Source organism: Pavona decussata, unplaced genomic scaffold (genome assembly GCF_977016875.1).
Source record: "Pavona decussata unplaced genomic scaffold, jaPavDecu1.1 SCAFFOLD_178, whole genome shotgun sequence".
Lineage (NCBI taxonomy): Eukaryota > Metazoa > Cnidaria > Anthozoa > Scleractinia > Agariciidae > Pavona > Pavona decussata.
The window spans coordinates 375,001-390,961 of NW_028145588.1; the positions used below are offsets into that span (position 1 = coordinate 375,001).

General features: G+C 41.0%; 1 protein-coding gene and 1 long non-coding RNA gene across 8 annotated transcripts in view; one reads left to right on the forward strand and one right to left on the reverse strand.

Moving 5' to 3' along the window:
• The window catches only part of LOC146463362 (uncharacterized), a 403,676-nt gene that overhangs the window by 367,822 nt on the left and 19,893 nt on the right, over positions 1-15,961 (forward strand). The window lies entirely within an intron of this gene.
• LOC146463380 (kinesin-like protein KIF13A) overlaps positions 1-15,961 on the reverse strand; it is a 54,538-nt gene that overhangs the window by 1,348 nt on the left and 37,229 nt on the right. For 6 of the 7 annotated variants that reach the window (XM_085084470.1, XM_085084471.1, XM_085084473.1 and 3 more), the window contains 12 exons: positions 15,044-15,126; positions 14,251-14,380; positions 13,529-13,587; positions 10,882-11,000; positions 10,204-10,299; positions 9,436-9,552; positions 9,193-9,246; positions 7,835-7,990; positions 6,251-6,331; positions 5,585-5,662; positions 3,655-4,513; positions 1-2,384 (listed from right to left, as the gene is read on the reverse strand). The exon at positions 1-2,384 is cut by the window's left edge and continues 1,348 nt beyond it. In XM_085084470.1, coding sequence (XP_084940596.1) covers positions 2,143-2,384; positions 3,655-4,513; positions 5,585-5,662; positions 6,251-6,331; positions 7,835-7,990; positions 9,193-9,246; positions 9,436-9,552; positions 10,204-10,299; positions 10,882-11,000; positions 13,529-13,587; positions 14,251-14,380; positions 15,044-15,126 — 2,074 coding nt within the window. In that variant the 3' untranslated portion in view covers positions 1-2,142. The remainder of the gene's footprint in view (positions 2,385-3,654; positions 4,514-5,584; positions 5,663-6,250; positions 6,332-7,834; positions 7,991-9,192; positions 9,247-9,435; positions 9,553-10,203; positions 10,300-10,881; positions 11,001-13,528; positions 13,588-14,250; positions 14,381-15,043; positions 15,127-15,961) is intronic. The other variant, XM_085084472.1, reaches the window with a different exon arrangement.

Here is a 15,961-nt window from a genome sequence, read left to right on the forward strand (position 1 = left end):
TTTGCGCGGTTTAAAACTATGTGGAGAAATCAGAACTGAACAAGTGCTCTTCGTGTCCAAAGTACAAATTGGGGGTAGCCATACATTTTTCAGAGATTTGTAAGAAAACAAAATACAATAAATAATAACTGAAAAAAGACCCGGAATACATTGCTTTGTATTTTACGGCTTTTTAGTGTAATTGTTGCTTAATTATCTCTAAAAAAATGGCTTACTTACCCCCAATTTTCTTTTTGGACTCCAATAGCCCTTGCTAAGATCTGCTTTTCCCGCATAGTCATAAACCGCGCAAAAATATTTCGGTATTAGTAGGCACCGTCCTTAAAGCTAATGAAAATTACACCTTGGTGCAGAAAGCCATAGACTTCAGCTGGTGTTTTAAGCCATCGCAAAACGGTATGTCACATCTATTTTTAAATGTGTAATCTCCACAATGATTTCCGGCGAAAATATGATGGCAAATGGGAGAACCCCACTCTCACTGAAAATGGATTTAAAATCTTTGCATTTCTAAAATATAAGAAACCTTTCATATTTTTTTATAAGGGAGCTGAGGATGGGTTTGGTGGAATTTCATACCATCGAAAATTATTTTACTCTAGACTGCGAGAAGTCCTTTATTTTCTCACGCGAGCGAGCGTAAGACGATTTTCGCGTGGACTCGCGTGAGCTCGCGTGTTCGCTCGCTGTACTATACCTGACCGAATAGATTACAAGTCATCTACCCCGTCTCATAGAAACTCATTTAAGGACGGTGCCTACTATTGTTACTACGCATACGTTCTGCGCACCACGAGATACTCGGGTTTCTTATGGGTAGCGCTCACTAATACAGGAATATTTTTGTCCGGTTTAAAACTATACGGAGAAAGCAGAACTTAGCTAGTGCTCATGGTATCCCTGAAGAAAATTGGGGGTAACCGTGCATTTTTCAGAGATAATTAAGCGTCAATTTAGTAAAAACTGCCATACATTGCTTTATATTTTGGCGCTTTTAAGAAATATTGTTGCTTAATTATCTCTGAAAAATGCGCGGCTATCCCCAAATTTCTTTTTGGATTTCAATAGCCCTTGCAAGATCTGCTTTTGGCGCATGGTCATGAGCCTCACAAAATACTTCTGTATTAGTAGGCACCGTCCTTAATTAACGAGTTTACGTAACAGGACAGCTGATGTGGTGGGACGGCAAATTGTGCTTGTGTGACTAACGTGACGGCCAAGTTTTCATGACTCTAGATTGTAACATTCCTACCGCTCGTGGTTTCCACGTTCTCACAGATCAGAGAAGACAAGTGTTAGTCAAAAATTGCCTAAAAATGTGAAGGTACTAAGATGTCATGTTGGTCACACAACGATACCTCACCGTTCCCTTCCCTCAGCCGTGCTGTTGCGTAAGCTTACTATTTCTTCCACTGAGTAGAAAGTATACTTGTTCAAAATTTCGTTGATGGCTTTCGGAACATCTGTAGAATTAGAAGGCTTAAAATACGTGTCCCGTAATGCCACAAGTTTAAATTTTCACTTCTATTTCATTGCATCGATCAATCGATCATAGACCCATCTAGTGGATCTTTTAACACATGGCTTTAAACATCGTTTTGCCCGAGGAACATGAGGAATCCACTTGCCTTGTCGTTAGATGAAAAAGAAACCTTAAAAATGAATCTAGTACACCATAAACCTGTTTTTCACATTCTTGTCTGTCTGTCCGTTTGTCTGTGTCTGTCTATCCGTCCCTTTGTGTCTGTCCGTTCGTCTATCGGTCCGTTTGAGTCTGTCTATCCGTCCGTTTGTCTGTCTGTCCGTCCGTCTGTGTCCTTCTGTCTGTCTGTCTGTCTATATCTTTCTATCTTTCAAATAATTCAAAACGAAAGAAGAAAAGCGCAGCTTCGTTTAACTAACCGTTATCATCCAATTTAAACTCTATCTGAAACTACTTGGTTTCCCTCTTATTCCCTATACAAGAAGGTCCTTATTTTACCAGTCGAGTGATCCCCATCGAAGTGTCTTCTTTGACATACGTCTATTCCACTCATTCGTCGACACGAGATCGCCTCCAGTTTTTCGGCTTACGTCCACTTATCCTTGCAGAGATTTTTAAAATAGGTTTCCACTGCCACTGTCTCCAGAATAGCACCTACTTTAAAACAGGATGTTCGATCGTCTTTTCCATTCATTCTTGCGTCGATTGTCACGTGTCTGTTTTCGCAGAACTACAGGACTTTGCGCTGGGCTGCTGTTCTTCCCAGCGCTTTTCTGAGCAGGTGAAGGAGCCTCTCGTTTCACCGAATCGATGGGAAAACATTTTTCTGGCCGCACAAATGAACCGTATCTCGGTTTACAAGCGAAGTAGCGTTGCCCACTCACAGAGCCATCGTTTTTTCCTGGTTTGAGAGAAAAGAGACACAAACGTCTATAATCCCACAAGTGATTTCAAATACAAGAATGAAGGTAAATAATGAACAAACGATAAAGCTGAAGGAACACAGGAGATCGGAAAAAAGGAAGGATACAATAACAAGAGCAATGCATTTATATTTTCCCCATTGGGAAACACAAGGGCAGGGTTCGTACTCTTTTATAAGAGGAAAATTCATGGACTTTTCCAAGACTTTTCAGAACAATACTTAACTGCGATAGGGAGTTTAAGAAAAGGGAATAGGGAGGGAATAGGGAGTTTAAGAAACGAGGACGGCAACGGCAACGAGAACGTCATTTAAAAATATAACTTCTCGTTTTTGTAACTCTTTCGCAATCATTTAAATTTGTTTAACTTGGAAAATGCTGGCGAACTCTCCAGGAACTAAATTAGTATGAACGACGTCAAAGTAAGGAAAAATAAAGAAGATTTTGCGTCATACGCTCCCGTTCTCGAGAAAACCTAAAATTTGGTCATTTCACGTTGTTGTTTTGCAGAGGACGGTAAAAAAATGTACCAAAATGTAAAACGCACGTGCAGAGCGATTGTTTTCGCTCATTAAGTCAATTGTTTTGTGACGTTCTCGTTACCGTTGCCGTCCTCGTTTCTTGAACTCCCTAATAACACACGGAGCCTGAACTTCAACCCCACCTAACGATTTGCGTGTTTCACTGCTGTCAATCTTAATTTCGGCGACAACCGGCAGACCGCAAAATGATTGACAGCAGTGAAGAGCGCAATGGTTGGGTGAAACTTGAACTTCAAAGAAGCGGGTTCGTTTTCAAGAATCCGGGTAGATATAATAAGCAATAAAAGTTTAGTTGAAGATAAAATGTAAACATTTTCAAGTTTGTTATTTGTGTTATGTATTGGGAATTTAAGGGTGATTTACTACAATTTTTGTCCTTTTTTTCCCTTGGGCTTGAGCAAGAAAAAATGAAAACAAAAAAGCGAGCAAGCGAGCGAAGAGAGCAATCAAGCCACAAGTTAACACGCCCACGAACAATTTCTCACCATGGTCAACTCGCCCAGAGAAGCATTTTCACACAAATTCCTTTACATGAAGGTGTATCAAGACAAACAATATATAAATGGGGTCTAAGCTAAAGGAACAGAAACCAAGCAAGCAAGGGAACAACAAAGCGATTCATCAGTACCACATGTTAACTCGCCCACAAAAAAAATTCGGGCTTTGGTCATCTCGCCCAAAAACAGCACTCTCACACGTTCTTTACCTGAAGGTGTATCAAGCTCTACACCAATCCAAACTCCAGGGGCGAAGTCAGTCGGCCCAATATATCTGATCCTTCCCGTCTTTTTGTCTCCAACGCAGATCACTTGTCCCATTTTCAAATCTCCAAGTGAATCTAGCGAGTTCACGTTTAATTCGTCAGACTCGCAAGAGGAACCTAGGAGGTCTTCTCTACCTTCAAAACGTTCTGGCTGCTGCTCAGCAAGACTCGCCGATAGCTCCTCCTTTTCTTTCGCAGGCGTTTTAAGAAGCGACGAAGATTCATCGTCTTCATCATCCAAGTCATCCAGCGCATCCTTCAGCCCGAGCAAATTCAACGTCGCGCTTGCTTTTGCATTTTTTTTATTAGCAAAACTCACATTGATAAGATTCCCCTTATCATTTGATTGGACCTCGCTTGTTTCCGTAGAAGCTGTCGCCAAATCTTCGCCCGATGGCGTCGGAGTCGGCGACAGTGGATCTTCGTACTTTAATGTATCCACACTAACCGAGCGCTCCCGAAGATCTTCCGAAAGAGGGCTGATCGTCCCGTCGGAATTCTCCTCTTGATTTGGCGCCGGGTTAAAGTCAAACAACGTCTGCGGATTTTTTCTGACAGTTGGGGTGGGAGAAGGGGAATTTTCATCTTCCTCAAGCGTTTCTAGTTCCAGCAAAAGCGAGCTTGGACGCGAGTTAGAAGAGTTACCCGAATTTCGCAGCACGACTCCGGAGGTGTTTTTGGGCGACGAACTGAACTGGTCATTAAGCTGTGAAAGATCAATTAAGATGTCCTCTTTGGTTGGCCTGATCGGCCGTGGATCCGTGAAACTTCCTGAGAGGGTATACTCACTTTGGTTGTTACTCTGAAATAAAAGAAGACAACGTTTAAACCGGAAACTTCGGGTTTCCCTGCCTCCCCCTACCCTAACAGCAGGGATGCCGCAGTGGTGAAAGCACTTGCCTCCCACCAATGTGGCCCGGGTTAGATCCCCGGTCTCGGCGTCATATGTGGGTTGAGTTTGTCGTTGGTTCTTGTCCCTGCTCGAGGGTTTTTCTCCGGGTACTTCGGTTTTCCTCCCTCCACAAAAACCAACATTTCCAAATTCCAATTTGACCTGGAAACAGTGGATGGAAGAGCCACCCCGTGGAATCCACTCCCCCGCCTTCACCCCCACCCCCCCCCCCCCCCCACAAAAAAAAAGCATTAGAAACGACAGAGGAAACTTCGACATTATAATGGCTCAAATAATCCATGCCTGTTCAGAAGCAGGGATGTTACAATTATTACAAAATAAACTAAAGTAACAGCACTCTGCCGTCGCGACATACACCGTATGCAAGGTCTTACATGGTTGGTAGAGAGGACAAAGGAACCAACAATAGAACTATGATCCCAAGCCGAAAAAAAAAGAGGAATCGGCAGGTTATCAGGGTCCAGTGAAAATAAAACTTTGAAAGGTCTAATGCTTTGCGGAGTTTAAAGTTTAAATTTTTTCCAGGAATTATTTAGAAAAGGAAATTAAGACGGGAAAACATTCTGGGATTGTTTCTACATAGCAACAGAACAACACTGTTAAGGGTTTTCACACTCCAATATCCTACTCGTACCTTCATAACCCTTTAACAACCTCTGAACAACTCTCCTTTTTCCCTAGTACTACACGTGATGCAGAATGCCCCACTGATCCGATGGCATTCCTCAAAGATAGCTACACCGCCCCACCCTCCGATCGCATCTCCGTCAGACCAATTTTCACCGACTACGTTGACGTCCTCATCTGTTCCTACAGCAAAACACTATTCCTCAAACTCAAGGCTTAACTTTGAAACCTGGGAATACCACCATGACAATACCTTCGGATATCATTTCATGGGTTAAAAAACACGCATTTCTTTAAGCCAAATACAGGTTATCTTCGCTCTTGGTTTCATACCCTGGTGTTCCAAAGTTTGTTGCTTTCTGGGGAATCAAAACGACTGCTTCCAATGAATCCAAAAGACAAATCACTCGACTGTTGATACAAGAATGAAGACGACATTAACTGACTGACATTACAAAACAGGTCTAAGGAAGTCGTGTGATGTTCATATGGGTACATTTGACCTCAAAGGGCGTATTGTCAGAGCGTTTGGATAAGGGTGCAGGAATATCGTTTATCAGTTCAATTTTCGGTCATTTTACCGCTATCAGTTCAACGTCAAGCCATTTCTCAGCTATCGTGCAGTGCTTTTATGCGTTGCTGCTCGTAGCTGACAGCTAAAATTTTGGTCAGTTCTGAAATGAGCTAAAATTGTAAGCAAATTTTGTTTCCCTCTTTGAAAAGAAACAGACGGAAGAAAGCTAAATTTCAGCATCTTAAGGACAACGTTCTTCTGAAAACCACAAGTAAGGTCGACTTCATCTTGACTTCAATATCTAATGTAAATTGAGCGCATTGCATCAGTTGTCCAATTCTGCGCAGAGTTTTCACTGCCACAAGGAACTCTTTGTTTGAGGGCTTATAAGTAGCAACAGCCGCCAGCACAAATGACCAATCAAACTGCCTAAGAAAAGAAAAGGAAAAGAAAGAAGGACAAAATAAAAAAAGATTACTCCTTACCGCAGCTGCCAAGTTTGGAGTGCTGGCAAACTTTCTCAGAGGTTTGCCGATAGCAGCCAGTTTTTCTTTGACCATAACTTCCTGCAGAAAGAAAGAAATATCCAACCAAAAATGTGGTGAAAACAGTTTGGGAAGCACAAAAATCTTGACCATACGGTCACTATAGAGAGAAGGCTCTCCCTTGAGCTGATCACGACTTATCTCAAACTAAAATTTAAAACAGCATTACGCAGTCAGGAGGCTCTTCAATTTTGAGGACTTAAATTGACGTTAAGTGTGAGTTAGGATGCTGAAAAAAAAAAAAAAAAAAAAAAAGACGGTTTCGAAGTTTTCTAAAAGTTATTCAACGTCAGCCTTTTGTTGGATGGCGAGCTTTGAGAATACGGCAACTTTTTATCCAACCTCATCCAAAGTCTTCGCGAAATTCAAAATGGCGGTACGGAGAAGACATAGAGAGATTTAGCATCGTGTTTACGGCAAATGGCAAACGCCAGGCTGAAATTTTCTATTTGATGAAAAACAATGAAGCTTTTTTTTGTTTAAGCTTATCTCCACCCAGTAGGCGACAGCTATCGAGCAAACACGAAAAAGAGAGAAGTGAGTACGAGAAACACAAGTTTATGAATTTTAGAACAAAAAGCGGCTTGACGTTTCCCGTTTGGCGTTAGCCGTAAACACGAAAGTAAATCTCTCTATTGCAAGTCTCCACGAATCGAGGAGTATTTTGTCACGTGATCGGCAAGTATGGCTGTTTACCATAGGTGTAGCGAAGACGAAAATCAAGTGTTTTCACGTAACAAAATATTCGACGAATCGTGGAGTATTTTGCAGCGCCGGTGTGCCAGGGTCTTCTCCGTACCACGATTTTGGATATCGCGAAGAACCTGGTGACGAGGTTGCTTTATATCACACCCTATCTTTTTGTTTGTTTAGTTTAGTTTTGGTTTTTACTCCCCCTCCCCATTGTAGTGAAGCTTAGAATACAGTTGATATTTCCTTTCGATAGTTTTGATGAATATTTTCCAGATTATTTGACATTTTCCTGTTGTTCAAAGATTAGAGTTAACCGCTGTTCTGTAGACAGATTTGCCTACTTCCTTTAACCTTGGCTTGGACCTCCACGAAGGTTGAAATCAAGGTAGAGTACTTTAGGATTTTTTCAGGCTGACTGGTTTCCCTTTCTATCTATTTTCTTAGAACAGTTGTGTTGTTCTTTCCTGTAAGTGTTTTTTGGCAAAACCAATTCTTATTTCTGGTTGGGACCATCTGGCCTTGGTTGCATTACAGTCGTAAACATGTTTACAGCACACTATAAAGTAAGGCGTGATTTGAGTGATACTCGTGGAAGAGATGTAGAAAAGATGTAGAATGGAGTAGAATAGTCTTAGATTACTTGTAGAGTAGACGTAGAATGGAACTGAATAGTTGTAGAATTATTGTCGAGTTGTTGAAGTGAAGAACCAGTTTCTTTAAGAATGAACAAGAGCTATCCCAAAGATTTCTGGTGTCTCTCTGCTGAGCCAAGCCAGTGTCTTACACTATAGTTTAGTGTGAAGTCGGCTATGTCATCAAATCTTGCCTTACCTGTCTCAGACGGTCCAATGCCAACAGACTCTCCACATGTGATATTCCTTTGCTGTACTTTCTCAGGACAGACTCATCCTCCTCCTCCCCCTCCCCCACAGCTTGTGCAGCCATTTGCGCCAGGCTCTCTCGTTCTTCTGTCTCCTCTCCAGGTTGCTGCGCAAGCAATTAAACAAGCTACGTCACAAGTTCCGCCGGTAGCTTATTTTAATTTTTATTAGTTCATTGTTACTACTCCGTGGCAATCTTCTGCTCTTTTACAGTTTAGTATTACCTTTCCAAAGGGTTTCTACTCTATTAAATTTATTCTGAGCTTTTCCTTCCCTTACGACAAGAGGGAAATGGATTGTAACCTGAAATCATTACGTTGCAGTAGTTCATTCCAAGTTGTTTGGTTGCATCTAGAAAAAATCGCTTAGAACTGATCAGGGGGTTGTATCCTGCTTGCGCAAGATCATTGGTTATTTTTCTTTGGTGTTCTAGAAGCCTTACGTGTCCAAGAAAAAGTAATAAAGTTAATTACAGTATATCAACTAACAGAACTCCACTTAGTACTGTTCGAATAGCGCGCGAAATGAAGACGAACAGTTAACAATTATCATGTGAAATCGCGCGGAATATTGGCAAAAATCAAGCGATATTCCTCAAGATTGAGCCGAATAATTGTTTTATTATTAAACACATTGATACCAAAGCACAGTGGAGACGACCTTTATTTTGCAAATGTTGTTCCCGACGCACGAAGTAACGTATATCGCAGGACATCTGTTGACTAAAGACGACGAATATTCAGTGCACCATGACCATATTTGGGCAGTGTTACAATGTGTTGAATAATAAGACGTGATATTATATTAGTACAGTTAGGTATTGTTTACAGTTAAAAACCAGTTTTTTGTATGGTTTTAATAACCGGGTCTATAACGCGAGCGAGCTCATCTTGTTTTAATTTCCCCTCATAGTTTTCTTCAATGTTTTTCAGAACAGCTTAAGTTGACAATAATCGACCCTTCTCACTCGGCGGCCATGTTGAGTCTCAGGAGAATAAAATGCTTTGTTTTTGCGCGGCTAGCCTCGCACTGAATTCGCGTCAGGCCGAGGCTTATCGTGCAAAAGCAAAGCATTTTATTCCCCCGAGACTCAACATCATCATGGCCGCCGAGTGAGAAGGGTCTATTCTCTGATTAGATGTTTCGGGGTGCAGCATATTTTTACTCGTTGTTTGTATTTTGACGCGCCTGCTGCACAACTCGTAAAAATATACAACAGTACAACACACAAACATCTAATAAGATATATGCGCCAGCGTTTTGACTCGACAACGTTCAAATATTTTAGCTCCTTAATGAGTTACTTACCCGTGGAATATGCGAAACAAGCTCATACGTCACCCCAGATTTCGTTATTATATCCTGGGAAAAAAAAACGTGCACAACAAATTTGAATCAATAGAAGCATAACCAGATTGAAATGAAAATACTGGTCAGCGTTATTGCGATTTAACACTGGCGCACGCACCAATCACATATCACAAGTGAACTTCAAACCCACAGAAAACTAGCATCACAGATTATTTTAAATTCAACAGTTCGTTTATTCACCTTGGCGATTCTTCTCAGCAGGCTGTCTTTCCAACTCTGCTTCTTGTATATTTTAACAGATATCCGTTTTCTAAGAACCAAATCCATCGAGATGGGACTGGCCAGACGAACAATAACCTACAGAGAATAAGTTGCTTTTTTAGCCTCGATACCAAGACGCAAAATCTCCTTACTTCTTTCAATACATGTCTTATGATGCTGCTAGAGAGAATTTATAGTAAGGACTTCAAGCAACCACGACGGCAACGCCAACGAAAAGACATTCGAAATATAATAACTTATGTTCGCGTTAGTTGCACTACTTCGCGATTATCCCAAGTCGTTCAACTTGTAAAATGTAGCTGAACTATCCTGAAACAAAATTGGTAGGAACGGCATTCAAGTTGAGACACAGAGTGAAAACTTTACCGTCATGTGCTCACGTTCTCTACAAAACCTTAAGTTTAGTCACTTTAGGTTGTTGTTTTGTCGAGGACGGCAAACAGAAGTTACCAACATTTATAACGCACGTGCGGGGCCATTGTTTTGCTCATTAAATAGCCGTCGTCGTATCTGCTTAAACTCCCTAAAATCGTCAACACAACATGTTGACAACTTTCTTTAGTGATAATTTCCTTCTCCTTGTAATTTATTTGCTCGATTATCATCCATACAAACGTTGAAGGAAAAATTAGGGGATGATCACACTGGCGATTAAAGAATTTAAAACAACAGAATGCTGAAGTTGGAGAAGTTCTGCCAGAAGTCACTCAGAAATAACCAACTCACCTTTAAGATGAGATACACTCGCTCGTGTGACTGTGTGACACGATTGAGGAACACTGAGTCGTGAATGGATGAGTCCCATAGCACAGTGGCGGAGACCTACAAGTCAAATAAATACATTATAACTTCACTGCGAACTGGAAACGCTGCGCTTGACAGTGAAAGTCTATATCCTAAAGTAACGGTAATCGTTACTTTCGGGATTTAGAGGCTTTTCGTTTCAGGAAAAAAAAACTCCTTTCAAGCGACTACTACTCTTGGGTGGCCAAAACGTGCCTGTTACTTTGGTGATGAGGGTAGGCTTCGGGGAGGGGGGAGGGAGACAAAAACGGGGTTAGGGGATGGAAGGGGAGTACTTCAGGGAGCTTCCTATTTTTCCGAATAGGCCATTTCCGAGTTGCTTCGAACCCCATGACGAAAGCGAGGTTAAGTGCAAAGCTTTTCACGTTACAATTAGTTTTGTCGCTTTCATAATCAGGTTGAAAAGCAACTCGGAAATGCCTCTTCGTAAGAGTACACCAAGGTATAAATATGGAACGTAAAGGCACCTTTATGAGAAAATTATAGAACACCACTCCACCCGATAAGACCACATATTGCATTACCGCAAAATTCAAAACGTAGCCCTCCCCCCTCCAAAATAAACAGGGATCATAATCAGAAATACAAGTTATTTCATACCTGCTTTTGGTCGTACTTGATGATGGGAAGTTCCATCATGTTATCAGGGTTTTCAAAATTAAGAGTTGAGTCCACCCCAGCGGGACCTGCTTCCTCCATGCAACCACTCCTGACTTCATCTGTACAAGCAAAGAAAACACAGGTTTAGAACTTGTCGTAACCGGCCAATATAAAATCTGTGCTCTATTGTATTACTATATACTGGTATTTTTACTTTTCTAACTAAGGTCGTTATTGTTGTCGTTGCTGCTGTCGCTGTCGCTTTACAGAGTTCAAAGAAGACCGTTATTATTACTAGTACATTAATAATCAAAGATTAGGGAGTGCGTTCGATGTTCTCGATCCCAGGCTCTCTCCTTTGCTAAGATGGTGATGATGTCATCCGCAACTGCAAAATCTGCGTGAGATGCCAGATACGCGTCCAAAGATCCATTCATCCATTGTTCCATACAATCTTGATCTGTATTAGGAGTGCGTTCTTTATAAGTCGAACGCAATAAGGGACGGACCCTTTATTTTATTTTATTTTATTTATTTTTTTTTTTTTTTTGGGGGGGGGGGGGTAGGGATTTGTATTCCTTTACTTTACAACTCTTAGCCTTAAAGGCTGTTTTCGTGAAGTCTAGTTGACTTGTGGCAGGTCTCTGTTATGCTGGCACGATTTCCTAGCAAAAGCTTTGTAGAAAACGTTTAGCATTTGCCCATCTCCCAAAGTCAAATATAAAATAGTGCATCCCTGTTGAACACTAAATCATAACTAGATGATCGAGTCTAAAAGGCTGCCCATGGCCCATGGCCCAACCCAAAAATGGTGTGAAAACAAAATAGCTAACACGATCTAAATATACAATTATACTAAACAGCGTTACTTTGCTATTTTAAGCCATCATAGGTGATTCTGTGATGCAAATTCATGCTATATCTAACCTGCTTGGCAGGCTTTGAAAAGTTAAAGAGAAGAGGGGAATCGCGCACGCGCGCAAAGCGAGGAGACCCCTTCGAGCTCAAGCAGGCTTAAGGTTACCCTATACCTTCAGAGGTGTCTCGCATTTAAGCGATGTAGTGCCCTAAACCCCTATATCAAATTAAAGCTTATAGAGCTGGCTATTAAACTATAGCAAGAATTTTGAAATAAAATGAATTGTCGAATTTTTCACGACCTCCAAATGCGAGCGTCCGAATCACCTTTTAAAGCTACAAGTCAAAGCGAATTTTGTTTTTCGCTAATTTAATTTGCTCCTCAGTTTATGGACCCAAAGTGCTAAAAAAAACGTGTCTGCGTTTTGCCATATTCAATCTCAATGAAAAGTTATAGAGCATTTTCAAAATAGGATGAAAAAAATGTGGAGTAATCGTACAAAAATCGCTCTCGGTGAAAGAATATTTCGAAAGAGAAAGTTCGCAGACGCGTTTTTGTTGTCTATAAGTTAAACTAGCTACTGTCCAAATTTGAAGGCAAACGAACAATTTTTTTTTTGAGTTTTAACTGTTTGAAGTGGCTCCTCCAAGTAAAAAAAAAATTGATTCGAGAAAACAGCGCTAAAAATTCGGCAATTCATTTTATTTCAAAATTCTTGGTTTAGTTTGATAGCCAGCTCTATAAGCTTTAATTTGATATAAGGGTGTAGGTATCTACAGTTTAAACCAGATGAGCTACATCGCTTGGATGCGAGACACCTCTGAAGGTATAGGGTAACCTTAAAGGGGAAGTATCACGCAAATTTGCTGTCATTTCAAAACCCAAAAATGTTTGTTTCTCAGCAGAAACAACGAAACAATTGTCACGTTTGTTAGAAATTATCACGCCAATGCAAAAAAACTGTCGATTTGTGCATCTGGCAAGGGGCAGAGTAGGCCGGTATGGATTGAAACTTGAAAAATGTTAGGCTACTGTTTTTCAAGTTCTCGCATTGTTGTTTCCAAAATGCGCTTGAACAGATCACGAGTTGTTTCTTTCTAGAATTGAGTTGATTTCTTTCCTCTCCTCATTTTAGAATTATTTGACAGCTGATTCATCGTGAAGGTCTTATTACATCATTTTTAACAAAAGATATCTAAAACCCCATGATACTTCCCCTTTAAGACAGTGTGATTTTGTAGGACAGCGGCACATTCATGTTTGATGGATTTTGCATTTTACAAATTCGCCCTAAGGCAGGTGGGCATACAATAGAACACTAGGTCCCCTGCTACGTAAAGACACCACCTAACCATTCCCCGACCAACCATGAGTGTACACTGTATACACACAAAGACCAGACCACAACAACGGGAACTACGTCCCCTCTCTTTGCGAACAGTGAGTGGGTTCTTTAACGTCCCACAGAGTTATTTACAAATAAGGGTTGTGAGACGGGGCCTACAGTTTATCGTCCTTATCCGAGAGGACTAGAAAGTGTAACCATTTGCAGATGTCAGAGCAAAGGCAGCACTTTCTCCTCAGTTATTTAAAGACCCTGAGTGTTGGTCCGGCCGGGGATTGAACCCGCGACCTCCCGCACGGTAGTCCGGTACTCTACCAACTGAGCTAACCGGTCGGCGGTGGCCTAAAATAGCACGGCACTACGTGAGAGAACCATGGTGTGAAGTACGACGATCTGCTCATTCAAATGATGCCCTCGTTCAACGCGAAAACTATCTTCCTTACCGTTTTGTAAATCCAAGAATATCACTGGATTAAACTTTTCCATTCCAAGAGGCACGGTTCTGTTCGATAAAAAGTAATTATACATTTAACCACTGAGTACAGAAAAACACAACCACGTTACCGTGGGCTGTCTCCAGTGCTATACAGTTAAACAGTTCGACCTTTTTTGAGTCTGTCTATGGAACCCTAAAGTGTGACCATTCAGACGAAAGCTACCGAGCAGTAATTTCCTGTAGTACTATTAGTACAACTGTATATCATGCTGTACAAGGTAGTTACAAGTTTTGCGTCTGTGGATGAAATCCTAAAGTATAACCATTCAAATGAAAGCTACTGAGCAGTACTTTCCTGTGGTGCTGTTTATTATGCTGTACAAGGTGGTTTTACCTTTTCAATCTTCGGATGAAATCTTAAATTGTGACCATTCAGATGAAAGCTACTGAGCAGTACTCTCCTGTGGTGTTCTTTATTATGCTGTACGAGTTGAATCTAACTTTCAAATCGCGAATGAAAGTCACAAGCGTGACCACTGAACGAAAGCTATTGAGCAGTTCCTTCATATGATGTTGTTTTTCCCCGACAAATCACAAAACGAATTTAATTTTCTTTCGTTGTCTTCCATTATATTTACTTTCAGCACTCTTGATTATGAAGAGGTTAGTACCGAGCTACAGGTTAAACCTGTTTAAACCTGTTCCGTGACTGTGAGTTCATGACCTTACCCTTCAAGTGGGGGAGCCCCTGGAATTCCACTTCCGCGTAAAGGTACAAGGACTGCGTTTCTTTCCTCAGTTAGACAAACCCACTGATCTATCATCCAACTTTCCCTCTCCTTATCACTCGCAGACTTGTCTGCAAATGAAGATAGAGGCGATCAGAAAACGTCGACTTACAAGTATGTTTCAAACGCAGAGCAAGCAAAACGGCATCTAAAGGTTATTTTATAAGATGGCAGAACTGCATCGGAAAAAGTTCTCAGTCTCAGATTTTAATCATTATTCTTCGCTATTGGGTTAAATAACTAGCATGCATAGCAAGCGCTTCCGTAGAGTTTTTGTCCGTTTTTCGCTGTTTGACCGCGCGGGAATTAGGACGAGAGTGAACATCCCAATATTCGCGCGCTCAAATAGCGAAAAACGCATAAGACCCAACAGTACTATAGAATAACCTGTGTAAAGACTCTGTTTTCTTAAAATTTGAACGCGCAATCAAAATAAAAACAGATTTGTCCGGTCCTTTCACTTTACCTGTTTCTACACCGTCAAATTTATCTGCAAACATTACTCAGTACCAATTTTTTTTTTTTTTTTTGCTACTAAGTAAAAAGGGATCCGACCTCGGGAGAGAAGTAAAAGAGAAGCGTTTCTCACTGATATGTAGTTAGAAAACCCCATCAATGATAAAATTGATGCCATGTAAACATTTCAAAAACAGGAAACTGGTTTTGGTCCAGTTTTAAAGGGCGAGAAACAGGAACGATCTGACACAGCACGGGAGGTTGTTATTTTCATGTACCTGGTTTGTCAATCAAGGAGTGTATCTGCTCATCCAAGTACTCCCGCCTTTTCATCAATGAAGTAGACCACTTCTCTCGTAAACTACACAAAGAATAACAACAAATAACCGAAATTAAAGTGGTTTTCAATTGAGTGTCGAAAGTAATTTCGTGTTTGCTTTGGTTTTGCATTACTACGCTCTACGATTGGTTAACAAAACTCACGCCACTTTTTCAACCTTAGTGAATCCAAACCAAAACCAATCGTGTTTTGGCCGCATGCTTTGTCCCGCGCTTGGCGCCAGTTACATGTATTTGCGCCGAATTCTGATTTGCTCGTTTTATTGTTTACATCTGTTGCAATTGGCCAGAGTAATTACTTTGGTTTGGTTTTACGACACTCAATTGGAAACCGCTCTAAATGCAAGTATCATGGAAAGGCAAGAAGGTTGCAGAAAATGAAAGAATAACAGTGCCAGGTGGACATTCTTCCTATAATTTTAAAATGTTTTGATGCTGTTGTCGCCGTTGGAAGAAAAATAGAAATAATATGTTTTAGTACGGTTATTTTAGCATTATCTTGATCAATTTCAGCAGTTGCAGAGAAAATCTGAGAATAGAGGATTGAACAGGGAGTCATCAACACGCTACAGATGACGAATACGTGAAACTGGGCAAATGAAATAAAAATATAAGTATAATTAATTTGATAAGAACTGGTAGTAAAACGGACAGGGCATCGACTCCACTAGCCTACGGACAGGCTCCTCAGTGGGGTATAGAGCGAAGAGAGGCGCTCTGGAGGCGAGAAAGAAAGGAAGGGAGCCTGTCGACATTGTTTTTATGCCGCCGTTCCATGATACTAGAATCTGGTATCAAGATATTATTGGTCAATGTTACGGCCGTGTTTCACTATACGGCCCGCTAACGTTGAGACT